Raw genomic sequence first — 25277 nt, forward strand, 5'->3', positions numbered from 1 at the left:
AAGTGAGAGTACTTTATCTTTTTTTTTTTATCTCACATTCAACTTTGTGTTTTTAGTTTTCACATATTTAAAACATGACATAATATTTAAAAAATCTTTTGAATTATTTAAAAAAATCTAAATAAAATTTTAATTTGTATTACATTTAATTAAATTTTTATATTTTTATTTTAAATTAAATAAAATTTTATTATTAATTTTAATAAATTATTATTAATCAAAATATCATTCATCATAAATAAACTGTTATCCGTTATATTCGTGTCACGTCACTAATAAAAAGAAGATGTTGAGCATTTTAATAAAAAGAAACTACTTACTCCGGCAGTGAGAAAGTAACATTTGGATGATTTTTTAAAAGGAGTGCGATAATAAAATTGTGATGTGAACATGACATGACATGAACCAAATAATGTAATATGATTTTATCATTCACACTAGACTAAAATGTTGCATGCCTCCCCGGAATTCGTACTGTATTAAAGGCCGCGTAATCTTTCAAGACAAAAAGAAAAAGAAAAGGGGAAATGAATGGAGGAGAAGGGAAGGGGGGTGGGTAAATCTTTTGTAGTGGGATCCACACGCACGTGGTTAGCAGATGCGGTGTGGGGGTTTGGTTGGGATGCGGGTCCCGCAAGGCACACGAAAACGAGATAAGATGGTCAAAACACGCGACAAAACCATTGGCAATCAACTTCTCTATCTATCTTCTCCCCGTTTGTTTACTGTGATCGGCCATCCCCGTCCCGTCCCGTCCCAATACCAATCGCGTTATCCTTTTAACCAGAAACCTCCTCAAATCAATTCGCTTCTAAAAAATCTCTCTATAATTATCCCACCAATCGTTAGCCTTAACCCTCTCAATAAAATCCACGCTAACACACACATCCCCCGCAAAAATCCAACAGCAGAAAAAGGAAACAAAATACACTCTCCTCTTTTGGCCTACGCCGAATGGCCGCCATTCACGATATCCCCGACGTTATTTTATCCAATATCTTTGCATCCATTTCCGACACCCGCTCCCGGAACTCCCTTTCGCTCGTTTCCCGCAAGTTTATGCTCTTAGAAAGGGCTACGCGCTTCTCCCTCACGCTCCGGGGTAACGCCAAGGACCTGTTCATGATCCCAACCTGTTTCAGATCCGTCACTCGCTTGGACCTCTCCTTGCTGTCCCCCTGGGGCCACTCCCTCCTCTCGTCTTCTCATCTCCCCGATCCTCAGCTTTTGGCCCACCGCCTCCGCGTGGCTTTCCCCGCTGTGAGGTCCTTGACGGTATACGCTCGATCGCCGTCCACGATTCAGATGTTGGTTCACCAATGGCCTGGGTTGAAGCGTGTGAAGCTGGTGAGGTGGCACCGCCGGCTCACCCAGTGGCCAATCGGAGCCGATTTTGTTTGGTTGTTGGAGCAATGCGAGAATCTGTGTTGGCTTGATTTGTCCAGTTTTTATTACTGGACTGAAGATCTCCCCCCGGTTCTTCAAGCTTGCCCAAAGGTATCAGCCTCGTTAGTTCACTTAAATTTGCTAACGACGTCGTTTACTGAAGGGTTTAAGTCTCAGGACATAAAGGACATCACCACGGCTTGTCCTAATTTGAAGAGCTTCTTGGTGGCTTGTAATTTTGATCCTAGGTACATTGGGTTCGTGGGAGACGAGACTTTGTTAGCTGTTGCCAATAATTGTCCTAAACTAACGCTTTTACATTTGGCCGAAACGTCGTCGTTGGCTGACGTGAGAGGTGATCCGGACAATGAAGGATTTACTTCTGAAGATGCTATGATTACCAGGGGAACACTGGTGGAGTTTTTCAGTCGGCTTCCGTTGCTTCAAGAGTTGGTGCTCGATGTCTGTAGGAATGTCAGGGACGTTGGGTTGGCTTTGGAGATGTTGAATTCTAAATGCAAGGATTTGACGGTGCTCAAGTTGGGGCAGTTTCACGGGGTTTGTCTGGCGATAGAGTCTCAGCTTGATGGGATTGCCTTGTGTTCGGGGCTGCGAGAGTTGTCTATTAAGAATTCTGGGGATTTGACGGATATGGGATTGATTGCTATTGGGAGAGGTTGTTGTAAGCTGTCCAGATTTGAGGTTCAAGGGTGTAAAAGGATTACGGAGAAGGGACTAAGGACTATGGCTTGCTTGCTAAGAAATACTTTGGTTCAAGTCAAGATTTCTTGTTGTAAGAATCTTGATGCTGCAGCGTCATTGAGAGCCGTGGAGCCCATCTGTGACCGGATTCAATGGTTGCATATTGATTGTGTCTGGGATGGTTTGGGGGAGACTGGGAATTCAGATTCAGAGCAGGTTGGTCATAGCTTTGGGCGCAATCAAGTGGGGGAATCATCTAATTTATTTAGCTTCTCTGAAACTGAAAATGAGGATGATCAAGACATGAGCAGGAAGAAATGCAAATACTCTGATGACTTTGAATTGAGTAGTGATTCTTACATCATGGAAACAAATGCCGTCAATGGATTTTGGTGCAAGAAATGGGATAAGTTGCGCTACCTTTCTCTTTGGATTGGTGTGGCTGAGCTTCTCAGTCCATTGCCAATGGCAGGACTTGAGAACTGCCCTGAGTTGGAGGAGATTCGAATAAAGGTAGAAGGAGATTGCAGGGGGCGCCCCAAACCACGCGAACGTGCCTTTGGATTGAGCTACCTTGCACGCTACCCTAGGCTGTCAAAGATGCGATTAGATTGTGGTGAAACCATAGGTTATGCACTCACAGCACCGTCAGGCGAAATGGATTTAAGCTTGTGGGAAAGGTTTTACCTCAACGGCATTGGGAATTTGAGGCTAAATGAACTAGATTATTGGCCTCCACAAGACAGGGACGTGAACCAGAGGAGTCTATCGCTGCCTTCAGCGGGGTTGCTAGCAGAATGTCGTGAGCTTAGGAAGCTATTTATCCATGGGACGGCTCATGAACACTTCATGATGTTCCTTCCTAATATTCCTAACCTCAGAGATGTACAGCTGCGAGAAGACTACTATCCGGCACCAGAGAGTGATATGAGCACGGAAATGAGAGCTGACTCATGTAGTCGCTTTGAAGCTGCTCTGAATAGTCGGCACATCCTCGATTGAGATAACCTCAATGATGGGTGAGAACTGAGAACACCGTGGTTTTTCTGTTTTTCTTTTTCTTGTTTTGCACCATCTGGCGCATGTTTGAGGTTTTCTTCAAAAGAATAAAATTGCAAAGGTGCACCCGTACTCCATTATTTCATTCTGTACTCCTGCCCAGCCCAGCCCTCCCCTTCCCTTTGTCTTCTGCCAAACTTAATATTGCTGGAGAAAATTTTTCATGTGATTGCGAGTCATGGACCGGAAACGAACCCTGATGTGATTGCACAAAAAGATAAAAAGGAGGGTTTGCAAATTGAAAACTGCAAAGGGATATTCAATTTAAAAATTTAAATGACAAGGAAGAGGAAAAAACTCTTTGTTTTTACAATGATTGGAAAAATTATTACAGTTATACAACTTGAAAAGCCGACAACACATTGTTAACACCTCTACCGGGTTTTCTATACAAACAGAATGTATCAGCAGAGAGAGTACTCGCAATCCAGCAAGCGAGAAAGTATCTGCTCACAACTTGGCCGCTCTTCCGGTTCTGCCCAACAATCTGTAGCCAACAACACATTATATCACATGGGGTCCGCTATAATGCCATAAATCAACAAGAAAGATCTTACGACTTTCTGGGATTATATATGAAAATTTTTTGCATGGTAGACCTGAAATTAGCCTTCCTAGGGGGCCTTCAGGAATCTCCAACCGTGATCCTTCATTCGCAACAGCATAAACTACCTGAACCAATGTAGAAAAGGGGCATTCATCTTCAATAATGGAAATATTAAAAGCTGGATTCATTCATGAGGTATTATTTAAAGCATCAAGAAAAAGGGCAAAAATTAAGACAAACAAGTGATTTGAGAACGACCAAGTATCAGTACACTGCATACCCTCTCTGGCGGTACACCTTCCCATGGTCTATTTAGAAAACAGAACTCCCACATTATCACCCCAAGGCTAAAAATATCACATTTTTCAGTGAAGGGTTCATTACGAATGAGTTCAGGAGCCATCCATTCTGGTGTTCCTGCAGATGCAGAATCTCTCATGGGTCGGCTCGTCATTATTCTTGAGAGCCCGAAATCACATATCTTCACAGTCCAGTGCTTATTCACAAGGCAATTTGCACTTTTTAGGTCACGATGAACTATTTTCATCCGGTGTATACACATCAACCCCCTATATATCCAAGAGGAAATACTTGTCAGTATGGCACTTTTATTTTACTTAATAACGCACACATACCATTATGCATGTATGCAGACACACAACCAAGTATGCCTATGCTTCTGCCAAACAAACATTGACAATAAATATGACAATGAATTTTCAAAAAAATTGGGCGTTTTACTTTGAAGACAATGCATTTGCAGAGTTTGTAACTTCAGTTATTGATAATGGGCAGAAAAGTCCAAATTTTTCTTAAGAACCAAATCATTAGCCAAAAAAGTTCATATTTCATCTAATTCCTTCAAAACCCCAGACAAGAATCTTTACCACAGATGCCAATAAACTTGTCTAATACAGACATACAAATACTGAGATTTATGAGTTTCTCACAGAAACTAAGGAGTAATGACTTGTAGATACAAACATAACCATCATATTTGACAACTTACAAGTGTAATGTTCATCTGCTCCTACTAAAAACTGCCAAACACCCCATAATTCTTGAAAATTCTATTCCCATAAACTTAATTATTTAAAGTTCAAAGGGGATATTAAAAATAATTTCTTATGGACAGCATGAACAAGCATGAGTACTCGAATGTTATGCATTAAAATAGCCCACATGTTAACAGTTTCCAAAAGAAAAAAGATCAAGAATTAAAAATTTTCAGATGGGAATATAAAACTTGAGGAATGGCAGAAGTTGATATAAAAATAAACAAACTCTACTTTGATTCCCCCTAAAGTACCTACAGATGGACCCTAAGAGTAAATAGTAATTTCTTAAAAGATATTATAAGGTATTGCACTATATTCCTTTTAAATACGAAAGCAAAGAAAGATGAATACACTCTGTAAGTGATGTACAGGCTTAACGAACCTGCAGATATCACGCAACATTTTCAATCTCCTCCGCCAGCTCAGTCTCTTTTTCTGACCACTCAAATGGATTAAAAAGTACAATGATCCCATTTCCATGTATTCAGTAATCATTGACAACTGGGGTGGTTTTGTGCATGCACCCAAAAACAAAATAACTGCAAAAAACAGCACTCCTTGGTTCACTAAAGGATGAAATAAAACAAAATTGGCCAATGTTTCTTATGGAGCTATAGGAAATATGTATAAATGAGATTAACTTATTGCAGGCACAGTGGTCAGCGTTTATTTTATTTATTTTACTTTGTTTTCCTTTTATCTTATTTCTGATTGGGATAACAGGGGAAGAGATCCTAGAAAAACAAAAAAAAAGGGACAATTTTAGAAAAGGTAGGAGAGTACCATTAGGATGTCGAAGGCGGCTGGAAGTACAAACACATAGAAACACACAAAGTTGAAAAGAAGATTAGGTCAGAAAGATATTTAGACAAGAAAATATTAAAAACTTTCAGCATATCAACAAAAAGATACCTAAGAATGGATATCTCATTGCAGAAGTCTTCCATGTTTTCTGCAGTAAGATCTTGCTCCAAAAACACCTTGATTGCAACATCTGTTCCATTCCATAGCCCACGGAAAACTTCTCCAAAAAACCCTGGACAATAAACACACAACTAGATATTGTAAAAACACAACCCGCTCAGTGAAAATTTTCTAGAGTGATAAAATTTCCATGCATAATGAAGTACAAAAAGATTAATGCTATGTCCCTTCTCTTACAAATCGGTAAAAACAGTGCCCGATTGCTTTTCATCCTTGCTGATATAGAAGACTCATAAAAACAAGCCAAGGATGCAATCAATATAAATCAGATTGCCCCTGATAATCACAGTGGGCACCTAGGTAGCATTACATGTTAAACATGTCTTGCATTTTCATTTTCCCCTATTAAGGGATTGGTTTAGGTTCTTTGCAAAGATTAAAAATAGAAAATGAGATCCAGCACCTCAAAAACAGACATCATCTGTTATGGGAATTTCTACTTTGAAGCTATTGGGAAAGATTCGTGTTACCATAGCCTTCTATACACACAGGGTGTGCTATTCTAACACCCATAATCTTCACAACAGAAAAATGAAGGTAAACAAAATGAATGGAAAACATGACATGACATTTTTCTCTATCTTGTCTGTAACAAATTACATATGATATAGAAGCCTAATACATACATACACACGTATAAAAGGAAAGAAAAAGCACCAATTGAAATATCAATGATGTAGGAGACTAGCCTCTTGTAAGCATTCAACTAAAAAACCAACTGACAATAGGTGGAGAGGTCCAACTTGATTATAAAGGCAACAACAAACTCTAAAAAGAACAGATGCAGGATAACACCACATAAGACTTCTCAAGTACAAGTACAATACCAATTATATAACAAGCCTAACATGTGGAAAACAAATTGAATGGCATAACAAACAATAAAGAGGGTGACAAACAACAAGAACTCTAATAACATGTCAAGCATCCAACCTAAAACCAATTGGAGACACCCTATAACTTAATTGATGTACGATAATACCATTTAAAACCTGTTATTAAGAAACATGATTAAACGCATCATTTAAGTGGTTTCTCTAATACTTTGATCCAATTTCAATACCTAGTATCAATAAGTTTATTTGTTGACTCAATTTTTGTGAGATTGATCCTAGTACTCAGTATCTTCTAAACCTAATCTTGCTTACACATCAGATTAACATTACCAAGCATTTCAGAGTTAAACTAAGTCTTGAATTGACATTAGTTTCCATCGTACATGCATCTGCAGCATTTAAAGTGGCATCTAGGGCAGACTGCTTTAGCCTTTTGTTATATACCCAAAAATTAATAAATAATAATAAGAAATAAATAAAAAGGCAGAGGCCTTTAGAAAGATCAAAAGAGAAAAGAGAGCATATACAAGATGAATCTATAGGAAGCAGGCCTAGATAAGTTTCACAGCAATGATAGCATAGAAAATTGAAAACAGTGCTTACCTATCCCAACACGAGTTCCAACAGTTAATTCAGAGAAATCAATATTCCATTCGGGATAAGCTAATAAGGGGTTATTGTTGAACAATGGAGATTCAAGAACTTTATTCCATGTTGCAACCATTTCATCATTTGTGACATATCCCGAAACTCCACTTCTCCCTGAAGTTTGGCTTCTATAGTCATGGGGAGAAGATGGCAACGATATTGCTTTTTGAGAATTTATTTGGTCCCTGGAAAGGTTATACAATACAGACCTCCCACCAGTAATGTCATCATGGCCATCAAGATGGAAATTTGGTACCTAAAAGAATGAGCAGAGAGCTTTAGTGACTTATTAAATTGCATTAGGTAACTAAACCCTCTGAAAGGAAAGCATGCCAGTTTTATGTTTTAAGGCAAAGCCACTATACATAGATTTCGGGAAATTAAAACCACAACGAAGAATATAACAACAAAACATAAATGTAACCATTTGATAGCAATTTGCATATAATTCACATAGCTTAATTGTGCAACTAATGATCGTTCCTATTGCAATCACATTTTTTATGGAATATTTGCACAGTGGAAGTGGCACTAAAACTATCCATAGAGAAGGAAACAAACTGGAGACAATGAGGCAACAAAACAGTCTGAGTGAGTTTTTATTTAAATATCAGAAGGATAAAATTTATGACATTAGGGGGTAAAAATGTGTGCAAGAGGGAACAGTTGCATAAGTTGATCTCTGAACTTTATAAATGATAAAAACGGAAAAGAAACAAACATACATCAGATGGATCATCAAAATGTGATTCTAACAACAAAGATAAAAGGCACATCTTGTTGCTCTCCTTATTTGAAGACAATATTACTTATAACTACGGAATTTTCCAACATTAATACCAGCAAAGGTAACTGCCCCTATCCAAAAGCTTTCCTATGACTCATGACTCCCAAACTGATTATAGGTCTGGGCTATATATAACCAATTTCTCTTTGATAATTAGTCCAAAATGTAATTCCAAAACCCACAACAATCATATAAGACAATAGGGGACAGATGCTACAAAAAAAAACAGATACAACCATCCCAAATATATAAAATAAACGGTTTTTATTTACAACAAAACCAAAATTGCAAGTATCAGTTGACACTCATATGAAATTGTGCCCATTCATCAATATCTCCTCAAATGATTGGCGGTTATGCCAAATAAATATAGCTATGTAGAAGCAAGAAGAGAAAGACATGTTTGCCGGCATGAAGGGCTAGAGAGAAAGACTTCATAAAGTCCAGAACATCCTACACCGAGATAAAAATAAATATTGAAAAAAAAAACATACGTTCTGAAGATCAGGACTTTCATTCCGACTATTTGAAGAATGGGCAAAAGACCTATCTTCCCCACGCTCTTGCAAAAGACGATTTTGCTTCAATGTTTCATTCATAGCTCTGACAGCCCTGAAGTAATTCAAGACATAATCCAAGTCAAGTGACTATATAACAAAATGTACGCCCCAGAAAACAAACAAGATCCTTAAAATTTCAGAAAATACACATCAATATATAAACATGTTGGCATAACACTAAAGCACTAACAAATGAATACAGGCATCACTTGGCATACATGAACCAAATATACTAGTGGACTAACCTGAAAGACTACCAAGATGAACTGCTAGCAACTCCATTTTAACCATTAATAGTCCAGTTCAATAACATGGACAAACGCAAGAAGCCAACTTCATGCAGCCCATATTACAAGACACAAGTTGGGAGGAAAGCAAATGATGATTAATTCCAAAAGCTATTACCCTAAATAATTTTTTTCTTTAAAAATAGAGAACCAGATCTTTTCCATCCATTACATAGGGTTCAAAAAGAATAAATTTGTAGATGTAATCACCAAAACGAATATCTTCTATAAACAGAAAGTGAATGAAGGATACAAAACAGTAAAGCTTAGAGTCTATTTAGTTTTAAAAAATGTTTTCCATTTTCCATCTTCATTTTTACACTACAAATGAAATTAATAACGGTAATACCAAATCTGAAAACCCTTAATTTTCAGTAAAAATAGAAAAATTATTATAATAAGTTGTTTTCCAACTGTTTGACTACATTTCAAAATTTAGATATTTACCTTATCTTATTGATCATATTTAGAGTGCAAATGTAAATAAAAATTAATAGAAAACATTTTCTAAGACTAAACGGGCACCAAGCTTCAAGGTACATGTTCTGTTTAATGAAAGAAATTAGGAAAGCATGAAAAAGGCAAGTCCAAGTTCGAGGCATCAAATTCATTGAATAATTTTAAGGAGTCAAAAGTCGGAGAACAACTTGTTTAACTCCCACAATTTAATAGCACGGTAAATAACAATGCTAGCTGTCGAAAGCAAACATTATGCAAATTAAAAAGTTCATCAGAAAAGATTGGTGACACTAGATCTAACATTTAGAGGACCTTGCAAAAACAGAAACTGAGTAACTTGCATTACAATTATTTGGACCATTGAAATGGAAACACATGTGCCAGATTCATACTGTTACTTTGGCTTGTGCTTATAATGAACTCAATCCATTGCAATAGGCAAGGCACATCTGTTGCAATGAACTGGCTTAAGATTGCAAGTAGATCTGCCATCAAACTGCAGATGTTTGATTCATCAAATTGATATTTTATATTTCGTTTTCCTCTGTTTTGGAGAAAAAAGAAGGGGCATAGGGAGGGTGGCTTGCATTTTAAGATTAATCACCGAGCCATCTCTCACAGCGGAAATAAGGGAATTTGTACTCCCACAAACAAAAGAATTGTATATCCACATCTTTTGTCCCCCCTCCCCCTCTTTTATTTTTGGCTGTTAAGATATCTGTTCAAAAGATTTTACATTCACACAAGCTATGACCTAGGAACATGCTTGACTACTAGGCTACATATTAACTGAACCACAATAATCTAATAGATGCACAAATACTTAATGCAAGTACCCTGAGTCCTGATTTCAATTTATGCACTTCAGATGAAGTTCATTTAAAAATTGTCAACATAAAAACACAGTTAAGCAAGCAGATATTCTTGGTCCCACCTAATTACCACCAAAAAGGAATTATGTTGGTCTAACCAAACTTCTTTCAATCTGTTGATCCCTCTTCTTCGTGAAGGTTGCCTACCTAATAAAAGTTCTTGTTTCTTACAGTTAAGGTACTGACATGGTTGATACCATGCTTCAACTTCCAGGCTGGAAATTCATTTTATAAAAAATCATTATATATATATAATTTATAAACATGAAAACTATTTCACCAGTCAAAAAGAAAATACAAAAGAGAAGAGGAACCAGAATTCTTGAATTTCTACAATAAAAAATTGGGAAGGTACCTAGAAAATAGAAATAAGTAATCTTAAATTACTAGAACCAGAAAAGAAAAAAAAAAAACAATTTGCTAGGGGGAAAACAAGATAAAGAGTAAGAGATATTAGAAAGCTAGACTAGTCTACCATCAGATAAAAGTATGTCATAATTCTTAACAAGACAAAAATCAACCTTACGATATCATCACCAATCTCCGGAGTCATGCTAATGCTTCTTCTTCTTATTCTACGAGCTTCTGATGTTGATGCCCCATCTGATCTGTAGCTAGAATTATTACAGATCAAAGATATCAGTAACAATTAGTGCACAATTTGGCACTTCATTCTGAAGTTAGTTTACAGAATGTGGAAAAAGAGAATGTCAAACAGATTAATAAAGGCCAGTACATTCTTTCTGTTAAGCCAAGGTTAGTATTTTAAACTAAAAACAGATATTCCAGTTCAGAACATCAACAGCTTGAGAAGCAAGAGAACACTAAAGATACACAAACAAATGACCATACACAGAGCGCGATAATTTGTATTACGTGAACAATGGTAAAGATGGTGTGGATTAAAATTTTGGTTACGATAAAGAATATGTTGAAGAAAACTCCAAACACTTTTCCCCACCCTCTCCACACCCAACTCAAAGACCTAAAGAAAGAAAGTTTTGCAGCAACACAAGAAGACTTTGGGGGGAAGGGGGATGCAAACTTGCATGTTTTGACATGAAAGCCACAGGAAAGTGAGAGTAACAATTAACTATGAACAATTAGCAACAACCAAATATTACCAACATTTTTCGTTAAGAAATCATTATTATTGTTCTCGTGTTTACTGAAAAAGGATCAAATGAGAGAACCTTGATGTAGCAACATCATCAGCATAATCTCTAAGGGGATTCCTATCACCACTTAGCATGGACCTTGCACGTGCTCGGAAAGATGGATGCTCTGGACTGCAAAGACATTAAAATCTTAAAAAGAACAAGAAACACTTGAAATGTTCTATTCTTTTAGGAGATGGATACTCTCATGACCAAGCAGACATCTAGACACTACTTAAGGCAAATTATTGGACATATCATGCAAAAAAGGCATTGAAAGAAATTAGTGTAACAAGCATGCATGCATGTATGCATGTGTTTGTCTGTCGTATTAGAGAGAGAGATTAAAATCTTCAATGGCTACAGCAATGCATAATTTCTTTCCTCAAATAATAAGCTATACATCTATTTAACAATCAAAACAAAACGGTTGCCCTTTAAAATTTTCAAAAACAAAATTCACAATCAAATGCTTATAGATGACATTAATATTAAAGTTTATTATATTTAAGCAACATAATTAAGGTGCTACTATAATACATAAAATATAGGTGACTACAACGATTCTAGTACCTTTGTAAAATAATGAACAATAAAAAGCTTTATATGTGAAAAATTTTGGCAACAATAGCTGCATATTTCTTTCAGAAGAGAAAAGCATCAAATTCAGGAATAGTTTAGACCGCATGACCCATAACTAAATTAGCCATCAATCACAACAGAAAACCCGAAAAAAGAAAGTCACTTGTTTCAATCATGCACCTACGTAATGGGACAAGAATTAATTTGCTATTGTTATTCGAAACAGGAAAGTGTTATTGGTGCTTAATTCTATCCAAGGGGTCAAGGAACCCTAGAAAAACCTTACTACCACATGATGACCATCAAGGAGGATTTTGTGGCTGTGTGAACCTAGACAGGTCACAAGGATTTAAAAGTATCAATATGATCCTTGCAAGACTAAGGCACAAACTTTGAACTTTAACTTGGGAATCCAAAGAACATTCTGGGCTTCAACAGGATAAACTGATTAAGTTTGAGTGGATTTTAGTTTGGTTTTGTAATATTTCCAGGTTATCTTTGTGGTTACTTTAAATACTGAGTTTTCTTAGTTTCCTTTCAGTCAAGGTATTTATGTAATTTCCAGATTTTATCAAAAGAAGTCTTATAAATGCGTCATGAGTGCTCTAAAGTTTTGAAATAGTATTGGACTTTAGATGTAGCCCAATAGCATGTTTAGTGTTAGTTTTATATCTTGCAGTCGTAGGTTAGTCTATTTATATATTCTTACATTTCTTATTTTAGCAGACCAGATAAGAGTTTTGCTCAGAGGTCAAACTCCTATGGGATGGGACTGCTTAATGAAACACATGGTTAGAATCCCAAGGTATAACCTCTTCTCCTTAGACAACCTGCTCATAAACCTAGAAGCTGTCATCTTCAGAAAACCCTAATATCCCTTCAAACCATACTGCCAAAGCACCAAAATACCCTATTTTCCTCAACCACACAGCCTCCAATCAAGCTTCTTCACCTACTTCCAATCAAGAACACAAAACCTAACTCAATTATCTTAACTTGAGTTTACAATGTGGTCCACACTATATTCTACCCACTAATAAGATACACGTAAACTTATTCCGATATTACACCCTTTTATAGTTGGTGGGATACTACCCTAAGTACAGAAGTCCAAGAAGTAGGCTGGACTTAAACATCAAATTAACAGCTACTTCTTTTGTCATGACCTGCTGGTGCCTAACTTCATGACCAGGCCTGGCCTTTAAAAGAAAAGCTAGAAATCAAGCCAGCAATCAAACTGCCACAGACTCCTTTGTTATTTTAATAATGCTATAAATAATCATTAAATTCAAATTAATAATAAAACTCAATTATCTCCACAAATGTTGCTAATGTCACCTTTCAATTTATAATCAAGGAACTTTTTTCATCAAACCAATTCAAAGTTGAAGCTTTGCCTTAGAAGTGGATCCCATAACTTCAGCTTTCGAGAAACCAAATGTGTCTCCTCAGAACTTTGTTTCAAAATTGGGAGAAAAAAGAAGTCTTTGGATAAGTAATGCTTTCCATTTAAGTGGATTTGTCAAATTTGGAATTGAATGCTACTGGATGTTCCATTCCAGAGTTTTGTTAGATGTGCACTGATGCAAACAGCTAATTAAGTGGAAAAGTGGTTGAGAATTCACTATGCTGTAAAAATCCGAGCATAATCATTCAGTTTTAGTCAGCATAATGCAGAGCCATAAAGCAAAAGGGAAGAGTAATGGTCCTGATGGATAATGGACAAAAGAAAGCAATGAGAGGGGAAAAAAATAAGTTGACAAAGAAGGCAATAAAGGACGGAAAACCATATTAAAGGCAACTACAGGAACTAGAACAATAAAATCATATGCTTTCAAGCATAATACACTAATAACTACAAAAATTATAGCAGTCCCACCAAATTCTTTCCTCATTCATATGGAATTTCCTTAACCAGTTAAGACAAGTCAAAATTAAAATTTCAAAATTATATTTATATTACATGCATGTGATTGAACATACATAAAGCTTATGATTAAAATTTTCGCTTACCCAGCTCACAAACCACTGTTTTACATATATTATCCAATTCAAGAACCAGTCATAGTACTACATCCATGCTCGTGTACTCAATTAATCAAGGTTCTGCAGAATTGGATCCAATGTACCATCCCACAGATAACAAAATTATTAAACCCAATCAAATTACTGAAACCTTTTGTGCAGCTAGAACCACAAACAAAGATCCAGAATAAAAATATGCTATGAAAGACAAAAGTAATTTCAAATATAATTTCTTTGACTTATGCATCCAACTCAACCAATTGTCAAAAGATGAAGAGCCCCAATCCAAGAATATGGCTACGACAACCTCAAACCAACTGATATGAAATAACACTACTTAATATTCACTCTCAAATGCAAGCTTAACTAAGACAACAGCTGCTAATATAGACTGTTAAAACAGCACAACAAACAACCTAGGCTAATATAACATGTGATGAAGCAAACTATCAGCATCCCCCAAATACAGCTGATCCTAATGTCTTAGCAGGCATAAGTCCAATGATTGAGAAGCTTGGGAGCTTGACTACGCTTCATTTGTTGCTTGGGTCCTAAATTTGACTAAATTTTTCCAATTCTTATTTTGTTCTGTTTTCTCATGTTTTAAGTGTCAAGGGTATTTTTGTAATTCCTAGTTTGCTGAAAATTACAGGTTTTGAGCTGTCTTATTATGTCTTTCCCTTGGTTTTTGGGCTCTTATTTTAGTGTAGCTGTTGCTTTAAGTAAGTTTGTCAGTTTCCCAATTGTAATCTTAAGTATTGATAAGATTCTATCAGTGCCAGTTCTTCTTGGACTACATATAGAGGTCTATATACATGAATGTAATCATTCTATTGAGATATAGCAGAACTTCCAGCATTGTTGCTCTTGTTATTGTGTGATGTGATCAATCTTAGGTGTCACTGGCTAAGCAACGCTAAGCGTGAAGCTTAGGGACTCCTTTATTCAATTTTGTCTATTTTCTCAAGAACTCAAATCTGAAACTACCAAAAGACTTAATCATGTAGCTGCGTAAATGATGGAGAATGGAAAGGAGATGTTTGAACTAAGTTTCTAGCTTGTAATTTTGTTATAACTTTTTAGTTCGATTGTCACCATTATATAGATTTAGGTTATTTTGGCTATTTTATATTAACAAGCTTTGCTTATTTTCCAAGTGTCAGGGTTTTAAGGTTATATTTGGTATTTTCATTTTATTAGGCTTTAGGGTTTAGCTTATAAATATCTATGTTATTATAGTTATCATTAGGTTTTGGATGATTAATCTTTGAGATTGAATATTGAGATTTTCCCCACTATTGATTCTTTCTGGTTTTCTCTTCACTAATTCTTTTATTTATCTCCCCATTCCCTCTGTTTCTTCCTAATTGTTGCAACATATATCTGATTTCCCTCTAAATTTCTAATTTCTATCTCTTTCCCCTACCTGTTCTACATCACTACATCAACATGGCATCCCATCTACAACTATTTAATAATAAGTGCAGTGCCCAAAATGAATATAGGGTCACAAAATACGCAAACTAATCAATAATAGGATTACACTACTCAACTTTTAGCATATATAAATTCAAAACACAAAAGGGCATGAGAGGAACCTGGAACTGGCAGTCCGCTGTTCAGCAATAACCTTTCTTCGGCTACGACGCCAGAATGTAGTTGCGATGTTGGGTTCACTATGTGACAGACTAAGGGAGACAAACAAAAAAATAAAAAAATAAATAAAATTAGAAATTTAATATCAAACATGCTGTAGCATACATATTTTTCAATCAAGCAGGTCTTTTACTTGTGAGAAATGTCCAGGTAAATATTACCTTAACTTCCTGTCAATCGAGGCGGAAGATCGTAGCATCATATTTCGCAACGAAGCACCAGTTATATTGGAAGACCCATCTAATTTCCGATGGAACTGAAGGTTCTCATCTTTTTCAGCACTGCCACAAACCAAAATGAGAATTATAACCATCTACTCATCCAAAAAAAAAGACAATAATAACTTTCTAAACATCTCCCAAGCATTTGTCACCAATTACATAATGTTAAGGGAGCTCAGAAGGCAAGTTATATACAATTTCAGATTGCGTCATATGCCATCTGCTAACCTGTCAGGGTGGTCAACTTTATCAGAAAATCCGTAGAGAGGACTATTTGGCTCCAATGGTGAATCACAAGAGTCATTTTCAGCAGAATCACTCTCCCCTGCAGCTGATATATGGGTCATAAAAATAGCTTTTGTTGATCGTGGTATCAACTGACCCGGAAACCGCATAAGATCAACCAGTAGCTCCACAGAATTTAACACAACTATCACAGACATATGCTTATATGAATCTGCACACTCAACAGCCCCATCATTTGGCAAACCCTGAAAGAATGACGTAGGAAAATTGGGCCACAGCCTTTCAGTTACAATTTGACATAGGCAATCAAAAGTCTCTTGGAAAATCTTCTATTTGATTCAACTTAAAACTGATATACGCTATGTATGAAAGATGAAATAGATCATGTAATCTAACCTAACAACTGAAGAGGGCGGCAACAAAAGAAAAGCTTACCACCATGAGCCTACTTTCAAGCCCTACAGTATCTGCTAAAACTTTAAACAAAATTGCCCGGGGACGACATGAACCATGCTTTATTTGTCCCAGCATCTGGACACTTCTATTCTCAAACATGTCAGAGGTTTCTTCTAGTGCAGCTTTTGCTGGACTTTCCGCAGTTGGACGTTTATAAAAATCAGATACCTAGGTAAATAGCAGGAGTTTAAAAAATAAATAAATAAATAAATAAGCATTTATTAACAACCAAATTAGAAATTTGATTAAAAAGATTAAATAAATGCTTACAATAGACTTCCAACAGGAATATTAGTCTGAAAGAGCAATGAGGAAGAATAAGAAGTTACTGTCTTGTCCCATTGTTCAAGGGTTAAAGTAGCCAGCTTTAGGCTCTTATTTATTTTATTCATGTTAATGCAGAGCACTGAAATTAAACAACATGCAGTCCTAAGAATTTACTCTATCCATGTTTGGGAATTACTAAATTCCAATTTTGGAAATTTTACTCAAGAGATGTAATGTCGTTTCCATGTCCCAAACAAAGAACACCAGCATTTGGATGTGTACCTTCTAGTCTCCAAAATTCTCTTATAAAATCTTTTTATCTCTGTTATAGGGCAGATTTATCTCTCATGCAAGTTTTCTTAAATTGCCCAAACTCTTTGGTAAACAAATACCGCTCAATACTTCAGCAAATATCAGTAGGAAATTGCCTGCACTGAAAGGGAAATAAATACACTTTTTTTTTTTACTATTACCAATATATCACTAGAAGAAGGTGAAATATGTAAGAAGTGGTACAGTAGGAAATTCTTTTCACATGATATGGCAAATAGCATGCACCTAAAATAGCAAGTAACAACATAGACAGATGCATCTAACTGCATGTTGATAATGACAATACAACAAAACTGTTAACAATATGAAATACAAACATGAGAACAGTGAAACAAGGGGGAAAAGAAAGAGAGGAAGAAGGGCTATAGAAAAAACAAATATCAAACTAATCTCACCAATCCGGCAATCTTTTTAATCATTGCAGGTGGATTTGAGTTCAATCCTTTAACCAGTGCCGCAATCAACTGCTTCAGCATAGATAATTTTTTATCTTTCTCAAAATCCACAAGAATGATATCAGCTCTATAACCTTCTCCACCCAAAGCATGAAGCTCTTCCAATGTAGGAATAGTATCAAACATCTCCTTAAGCCTTTTATCCTGTCAATTTCAGGAAAAAAAAAATCTTTAATCCCAGGAGCAGTAATATTTAAACTTAAATAATAAACAAGAATAAATGGAATGATCTGCATGTTAGTGTTAGTTCACTAGCACACATATGAAGCATATATCATCCAAGTACCAGCATTGAAACAGACACAACAATATGATTCTGATTTCACAATTCCAAGAATCTACAGAATGCTTCTTGGAATTTCCTAGCCAATTTTATTTGGCAAGTGTAGAAAGCATTCCCTGAATAAATAGTGATAAGTAATGAAAAATACATCAACAGAATGATAAAGGACAAGGAGGTTGCTTCTGTTTGTCCTTCAATTTGAACAAGACTTTACCCAATAAACACCTGCTAAACTAAAACTTCATACAGTTCTTACAAGTTAGCAACCATCGAGTCTTCCAACTGCAATTAATTCTATCTCTTTACACAAAGAAGTACAATTGTAAAAACCTTCTAATTTTGCTTCAGAGGGTTCTTATGAGTTAGTAACCATCAAGTCTTTGAAAAGCAATAACTTTCTCTTTAAAATGCCATTACATTTCCTCAGCATAGAAGCACAGTGAAGAATCAAATTCTAAAGCAAATTTCCATGCAAAAACTGTCTAGACTCTACTTTAGGTAGCAAACAATCAATCACAAGAGGAATACTGTCAATTACAATAGAAATCTTATAGATAGTAGACCAGATAGAACTGCTTAAAATTCAATTTTAGGTTTGATCAAATATCATTAAGTGCTCTGATTGTCATATAGATATGTGGAGCTAGAGCAAATATGCAGTTGGAAGCTACATAGCCAAGTAAAAAGTTCTCAATCTATACATTGGAATGTATTAAAAAAAATTCAACATTCAATTTGTTAAAATAAAACACATAAGACATGGTCTAAATTTTTTGATGATGTAAATATGCTCTTTCATTCTTGAAAAAAGTAAAACTTTAAAATCTACTATCATCATAAATGATAATTTGAAATTTACAGCATTCCTCAATTGCTTATGACTTCACCGCAATCCCATATTACATCCAGTCAGATTCAATCCTGTGAACAACTTCCTCCTACATCTCTTCCCCATAAATAGAACTTAATTCCTTATAGATGACATATCCTCAGCATCAAAGGTACCATAATAATTTTCCAAAAGCTATAGAAGTTTTCTTCCTTATTTGGAGTTCTTTAGAGATTAATCATCAGACATTAGATGACTCTGAATTAACTTTGTTACAAATTTCACCTCAATCCCCCTTGCCACAAATGATAGATTCCCCCATCCCCACTCTTTTGTTCTTTGGTGGAAACAAGCAGACCAAGCTTCCTCACAGCAGAAAACCATCCAACCAAGTGAGTGAGGCAATTTGCAACGAAAACATTCTTCAGTGAAGAACCTCTGACTAAAACCTTACTTGAGTCACATTCTCTTTTTCATCTTGCTTAACCCAAAATCTTAGGATCATAATTTTGCCGTCATTTTAACAAAGAGCATATTCCTCCTCCAAAACATCAGCAAACAGTATCCGGTAAATAAACCTGTGGCATCTCCATAATCAACTGGAAAAGGCCTTAATGAATCTATCAATAGCAAAAATCAGTTCATTTCTGACTGTATCACTGGTCTCATCCTAATGTCTTTGCAGCAATTTGTTGAATCCCACAACAGATCTCCTCAAACAGCCCATAATATTATGTGTTGCGCAACAAAAATGTCAGGTAAAAGGCATCGAAAGTCCCTCAACCTTCATTTATATGTCAAACAAATTCCCCAACTTCGAATAACTCCAAACAAGTCTATAACTTTAAAGTCTAGCATTAATTTCTTTCCTTATGACATTATTGATCTAAGTAGAATTTATTCTAAACTATGATGGTTTTAAAGTTATCACCTATATGCCTGAAAAGGGAACTCTACTTAAACCAATCAAGAAGCCTATCATTAGTAAACAAAAGTCACTCAAGCCTTAACAGTTCTAACCATTATCCAAGTTAGATATCCCTATATAGCAAAATTACCAACTAACTTCATACATAACTACACGCCAAGCTACATATCTATGCACAAACAAAAATACATAAGTAACTTCCATAACTCATCATATTGCATAAGTTGAACAAATAAATAATATTATATGATTCCTTAAGAACCTATCAAACAAGAGAGGAGATATTAGCAACAACTATGTATGGTAAATTCCATATTACAAGGGCAATAAAAGATGAACTGAAAACTAACCCCACCTGCCCCCCTGCCCCCAAACAAAAAAAGGCACAGAGACTAGAAAACAGAAGGACAAGCAATCTTTAGTAGACTAGTTTCATTCTGGTGGACCAAAATCTCAATGCTATCAAAGGTAAAATTATTCCTTCACACACCATCTGGAAAAATAATAATTTGCTCACACTCAACGCAAAGCCAAACACACTGTCCTTTTGGAGAATTGTAAGGGACGTCAAACTGAGACTTGCTACCAAGCTTTATCTTGTGCTCAAAACCTCTCTCATGTGGTCAATATCTAGCCACAATTTTTGGCATAACTTGAGTCACAATAAAAGTTTTAAAATATAACTCCACAAGCCCTTACCAAAAAACAATCAAGTGGAAAAACTTTCTGCATCATTCATTACCTTTGTGAATTTAGAACCAATAAACAATAACTCTTTCCTATTAAAAAGGTTATTTAGAATATGTTTGGCCCAAAAATGTTATCCCAGTAAATGTCCACCAGAAGAGAGCCATACGAATCCCAGACATTATTTTCAGCCCAAAGTTTTACATGATCTGCCCTTAAGACTAGAGGAGGCTGAAACATGTTCAAAAAAAGCCAATGATTCTCTATCTTAAACCTGTTAAACTAACAATCATCAAACCTTGTCTGATATATTCACACCTCAACTTGGGCACTTACCTTTTGTAAAAAAGAAACTTCACAAGACAATCTCAGCAATGAGGGAGCCATGGTTTTTCTGCAAACTTTCAGGAGGACATTTTGGTATTACCTTAAAAAATCAGAGAGTCAATGCCTACTTTCTTTAACAATCTTCAGATCAAAAACCAAAGCCACAGTCAACTCAACTTTAAGAGCAGAAACAAAGTGCTTTTCAACTCAGTTAACTTTAGGGATTCCAATGGGAAATGAAAATGTAGAAGAAGTATATTCACAACCTAAAGCAGACCCATATCAATTTGACATTTCAACAGTTTTATCCAGAACAAGCATCAGCTGCCATAAGCAAGTTCTCAGACAAAAAGACAAATATTAGCTTCCTAAATTTCCACTAAATAAATACAACCATCCCAGAAATAAATGAAAATTCGTTACCTTCTTTTAATAGTTCTAGTTAAGTTTTGTCACAGCACCGTGATAACTTTACTACTTTCAATATAAACCAGAAGAGAAAAACCACTCGTCACAAGCTTAGCAATGAATTATGGCCTATATATGGTTATAAGCAGCTATGAATGCTCACCAATGAACTTCTACTAATCAAAGGAACTTCAAAGTACAGCAACCTTATTTAAGTCATCTGACAAACAAGCTTAAGTACACTCTGTGGACACCTCAGTTTTCTACCTTTACCCAAGACCATCAGTAACATTGGGGCTTTGAAACAGCTCAGGCATCAGTGTGACAGCTTAGGATATGAGCCAATATAATGAACAAGTTTACCAGATGTACCATAACCTGATATGAGCCAATATACATTATCTCATCATATAGCCACTTTCTCTTCAACAATATGACATATGCAACACCTTCTAAACATCACTCAGATTTATAACCTGATGAAGCAAACCACTATTGCCCTATCACCTTAACGTCAATGAGATCTATAACTTAATCCATATTGGAGTCTTGACCTTCCAAGTATTTTTTGTAGTTTTAAACCACAAAATTATGCAATTGTCATGTGAGTGCAGATTGGACAACCACAACCTGGCTTGCAAAATCAAAGAATTTAACAATTCTAATTTTTTGCTGATAAATTAAGGATGTGGCAATTACTCAGATGAATGGTTTAAAGATGAAATTCTGTTTCAAAATTGATGAAAAGACACAAAATGCTGATAAATATTTATCTTTGAAAAGGAATAGAAAGCACTTGACAACAGTACATTGACTATAACTGCAAAGATATAACAATTAAAATTCAGTACAAATAAGAATAAAATAACAGAGAAAGATGGAGAAGAAAGCAAGGACTTGTTATCTCAAGAAACTCAGGTTCAATACTTAAGCAGCAAGTATGGTAAGATTAGTCAGAAACAACATAATTCAATCCTCACCGGAATCACAGAATAGAAACCATTTGGAATTGGCTCAGAAAGCATTCCAGTGTTCCACAAAATCTGTGATGCTGTCTGAGATGACAATACATCTTGCTCAAAATTTCTAGGTGACTCCCTATTACTCAAACTCTCTTCATGAGAACCCAAAGAAACAGAACCAAATTTTTCAATAAAATCTGAAGACCACCATGTTGCATTAGAAGGCCCTTGCTCTGCTGGCCCTGCATCATCTCGTGTCTCCTCCATGTCCTTAAATGTTTAAAATGCAAAACCATATTCGCCCCTACTTCTCACCCCATAAAAGATCTTTTCAATCTAGGAATAGGTCTCAGGCAACAAAACATTGGATGACAAGCTTCTTTTGTGTTGACTTGTTCGAGCTGGAGGCCATCAGACCTGCAGAGCATAAACTATTAGACCAAATAGGTAAACTGTTTAGTTCTGAATACAACAATCATTGAAGAGTTTAGCACCCATTATCAAGGGGGAAACAACTACAAGCAAATGAGGAAAGCACACGAACCAAGACAGTTAAATGAGAAAGTAATGTACAATGAAAATCTCCTCAAACTTCTTCTAAAAAGCCTATGACCCAATTAAGATCTGAAAATATGCTCACATCCAGAATTTCTGCACATAATCACTTGTTCACAAGCACATCAGCCAGCATATCTAATAACCCATTTTTTCACCCAGATAAAAATCATCACCCATAGAATATTCAATATAAAACTCAATCACGCATATGTAATTAGCAAAATGATTCAGATGATCCATAGGCAGCCTCATATGACAATAGCAAAGTAGCAAACAAAAGGACCCTAAATGAACCCACTCATATCTAGCTAAATTCTTATCCACCAAAAGAAGAAACTTAATGTCTTTAAAATTATATTCCTTCCAATATTGGGAAGTAATTGGAGTACCCTCAAGTGATTAATAATTTAATGGAATACCAAAAAAAAAAGAATAAAGCTGAATAACAAAGAAAAGCAAATTTAGATCAAATTAGAAGATCTACGAATAGAAAACCTAAGTAGACAAATGCTTGCAACGAAGCAAAATCAGCAAGGCATTCTCAAAATTACACTTTAATCCCTCTCTTTTGGCAGTGATTATGCCAAGCAATTAATCTTTCCCTAATCAACGACAATATCCAATCCAAACAAGAAACAAAGATTATTCAATCTTATATAGATTCTTTCTCAATCTTTAAAATTATAAAAAAATAAAAAGAAAAAAAAAAGGAGAATGAGAAAAAGAGAAACGGAAATGATTTAAATGAAAGGAAGAAAGCGAAAAAAGGATTTTACCACCAGCAGATCCGTGCATTAGAATCCCAAACCAATAGCATTTGAATCTCAACTCCTCCCTTGGTGAATTAGCCCCATCTTTTTTCCATCACATTCTTCTACACAAACTCACCAGCCAGAAAGAGAAAGAAAACTAATTTATTTATATTTATAGAAATAGAAAGGTAGATGAAAGTAGGGAAAATGAGAAATGTAAGCAAAAATCCAAATGAAAACCCCGAAGGAGAAGGGAACGAGGAAATGCAAGAGAGAGAAAATGAACGAGAGATTGGATTTTTGGAATTTAATGATAAATAAGTGTGTGTGTGTGTGTATATTTATTTATTTATTTTGATCGATCGATGAAGAAAGCGATGGGCTTTTTCTTCTGAGTTTTCAGGAGAGAGAGAGAAGAGGGGGGAGGGAGAGAGGGGGGTGGTGAGTCACGTGCAGCGGGATCTGGGGACCTCTCCCCGACAGCCAGCTGGCAATAAGGTTGGCTCACCAACATCCACACCTTTATCCGCGTGAATCACCCCTCTCTTTTCTTTTTTTCTTTTTTCTTTTTACTTACATTTGTGTTTCTTGAACAAATTCTCTTGTTCTTTCCCATAAAAAAAAAGACAAATTCTATTGTTTTTACCAAGCAGAGGTTGGTTCCATCTAATTACTAGTACTAGTATCCAATAAGATAAGTAATAAAAGCTGCTACATATTTCATATTTAAACATTTGACTTAACTATTAAACATATAATTATTTTTGTTAACGCATAAAAATTTGAAGTTTCCGGTTCTGTAAATCAAAAAAATTAAAAGTAATTTATTTAATCCCCAAGCAAAACGAAGCGGCAGGAATTGTCGAATGAGCGTACATGCCGAGGACCAAAAGGAGTCAATGGTCACAATCTCAAGGCCTTACGCAAGAGGAACAGGTCATGCACACACGCGTGGGGAAATTACATGGTCCATATATTTCTTTGGAGGCTTATGTCTCTTATGTTTTTGGTCCGCATAATAGGATTTTTTTATCCCAACATTAAAGTGACGTCCCGATTAGATATTTTTCCATGTGTTCTGATTGTTTCTTCGTCATTTCATATGAAAACAAAACCCACTTCGTATTGAAAAAAAAAATAATTTTATTGAACTATAATCTCGGTTATATGTAAAACATAAAATATATCATACTGTACAATGAAGTATATTATGACGCGTTGAACTTTTTAATACCAAAATTTGTTATTTGTATTGATAAAATATTTTAATTCAATTACTTTTTAAAATTTAATAAAATAAATAGAATAATAACAAAGTTAAATAAAATTGAGGTGCAATAATAAAATTTGATATTGTTTCATAGTGTGGTGGCAAATTTTATTCCATTGCTTAAAATTTTTAAAGCATTCAATTTAGAGTCAAAAACATTGTTGAATATGATATAAAAAATTAGATATTGATTTTTTTTTTACTTGACCAAAAAACATTAAATTTGATTGGATATTTCTCTAAATGAAATACATGAATTTTAAAGGTTTTAACTCTAATGATTACAAGAAAATGACATAAAAGAAGATTTGATTAATTAAAATAAATGCTTAATTATTTATATTGTTGTCAATAATGTTGATGTGAATAACTTATGGATTAATATTTGATGCATTTACTTTATATAAATATCAAGTCACTAAATCTTGACACCTTATTAATGAAATAAAAAAATAAAGTCCGTTTTCATTTCTTTCAAAATAATATCAATCTTTTAATTCCTTCAAAATAATACCTTATTAATAAGGTGATAGGATTTAGTGACCTAATAATATATAGAAGTTATATACTATTAAATATAGTATATAAATATTTTCTCATAACTTGCTTTCATATGCATGGTAAAATACAGGAGTAAGGGTGAGATAAGGTGTAATGAGAAGAAAAGAATGACTACAAGGACATTAGATA

The 25277-nt window shown here is 35.3% G+C and overlaps 2 protein-coding genes across 6 annotated transcripts; one reads left to right on the forward strand and one right to left on the reverse strand.

The window, feature by feature from the left end:
• The first annotated feature begins 686 nt into the window (after positions 1–686).
• On the forward strand, positions 687–3232 carry MAX2 (RNI-like superfamily protein). Its single transcript, XM_007048634.3, has one exon. The coding sequence runs from the start codon at positions 955–957 to the stop codon at positions 3088–3090; it is 2136 nt and encodes a 711-aa protein (XP_007048696.3). The 5' UTR covers positions 687–954; the 3' UTR covers positions 3091–3232.
• A 204-nt stretch (positions 3233–3436) lies between these two features.
• LOC18612056 (serine/threonine-protein kinase EDR1-like) lies at positions 3437–23743 on the reverse strand. Of its 5 annotated transcripts, none has more exons than XR_001928578.2 (17): positions 23342–23743; positions 22026–22424; positions 17524–17727; positions 16508–16696; positions 16055–16317; positions 15767–15886; positions 15548–15637; positions 11379–11474; positions 10707–10799; positions 8502–8619; positions 7176–7476; positions 5665–5788; positions 5536–5555; positions 5135–5291; positions 3953–4263; positions 3747–3819; positions 3437–3634 (listed from the first exon to the last, which is right to left on the reverse strand). XR_001928578.2 is itself a non-coding variant. In XM_007048635.3 (17 exons), exons 2-17 carry the CDS (start codon positions 22272–22274, stop codon positions 3552–3554), a joined length of 2463 nt encoding a protein of 820 aa, XP_007048697.2. In that variant the 5' UTR covers positions 22275–22424; positions 23342–23738; the 3' UTR covers positions 3437–3551. The 5 variants fall into 5 exon arrangements, 4 of the variants coding, with proteins under 4 accessions (XP_007048697.2, XP_007048698.2, XP_017979405.1 ...); XM_007048635.3 differs by having other exon boundaries at positions 3975–4263; positions 10707–10793; positions 23342–23738; XM_007048636.3 differs by having other exon boundaries at positions 3975–4263; positions 23342–23738.
• Positions 23744–25277: the final 1534 nt, after the last annotated feature.

This window comes from Theobroma cacao, chromosome 1 (assembly GCF_053813885.1).
Source record: "Theobroma cacao isolate CCN51 chromosome 1, ASM5381388v1, whole genome shotgun sequence".
NCBI lineage: Eukaryota > Viridiplantae > Streptophyta > Magnoliopsida > Malvales > Malvaceae > Theobroma > Theobroma cacao.

Bases quoted from the DNA above. Each gene is read 5' to 3' on its own strand.
- MAX2 (XM_007048634.3), top strand. From the start codon at position 955: ATGGCCGCCATTCACGATATCCCCGACGTTATTTTATCCAATATCTTT.
- LOC18612056 (XM_007048636.3), bottom strand. From the start codon at position 22,274: ATGGAGGAGACACGAGATGATGCAGGGCCAGCAGAGCAAGGGCCTTCT. The intron at 16,318-16,507 runs GTAAGCTTTTCT...TCATTCTTTCAG, and splicing joins TTGAAAGTAGGCTCATGGTG to GGTTTGCCAAATGATGGGGC. The intron at 10,800-11,378 runs GTTCTCTCATTT...TAATAATTCTAG, and splicing joins GATGATGTTGCTACATCAAG to CTACAGATCAGATGGGGCAT.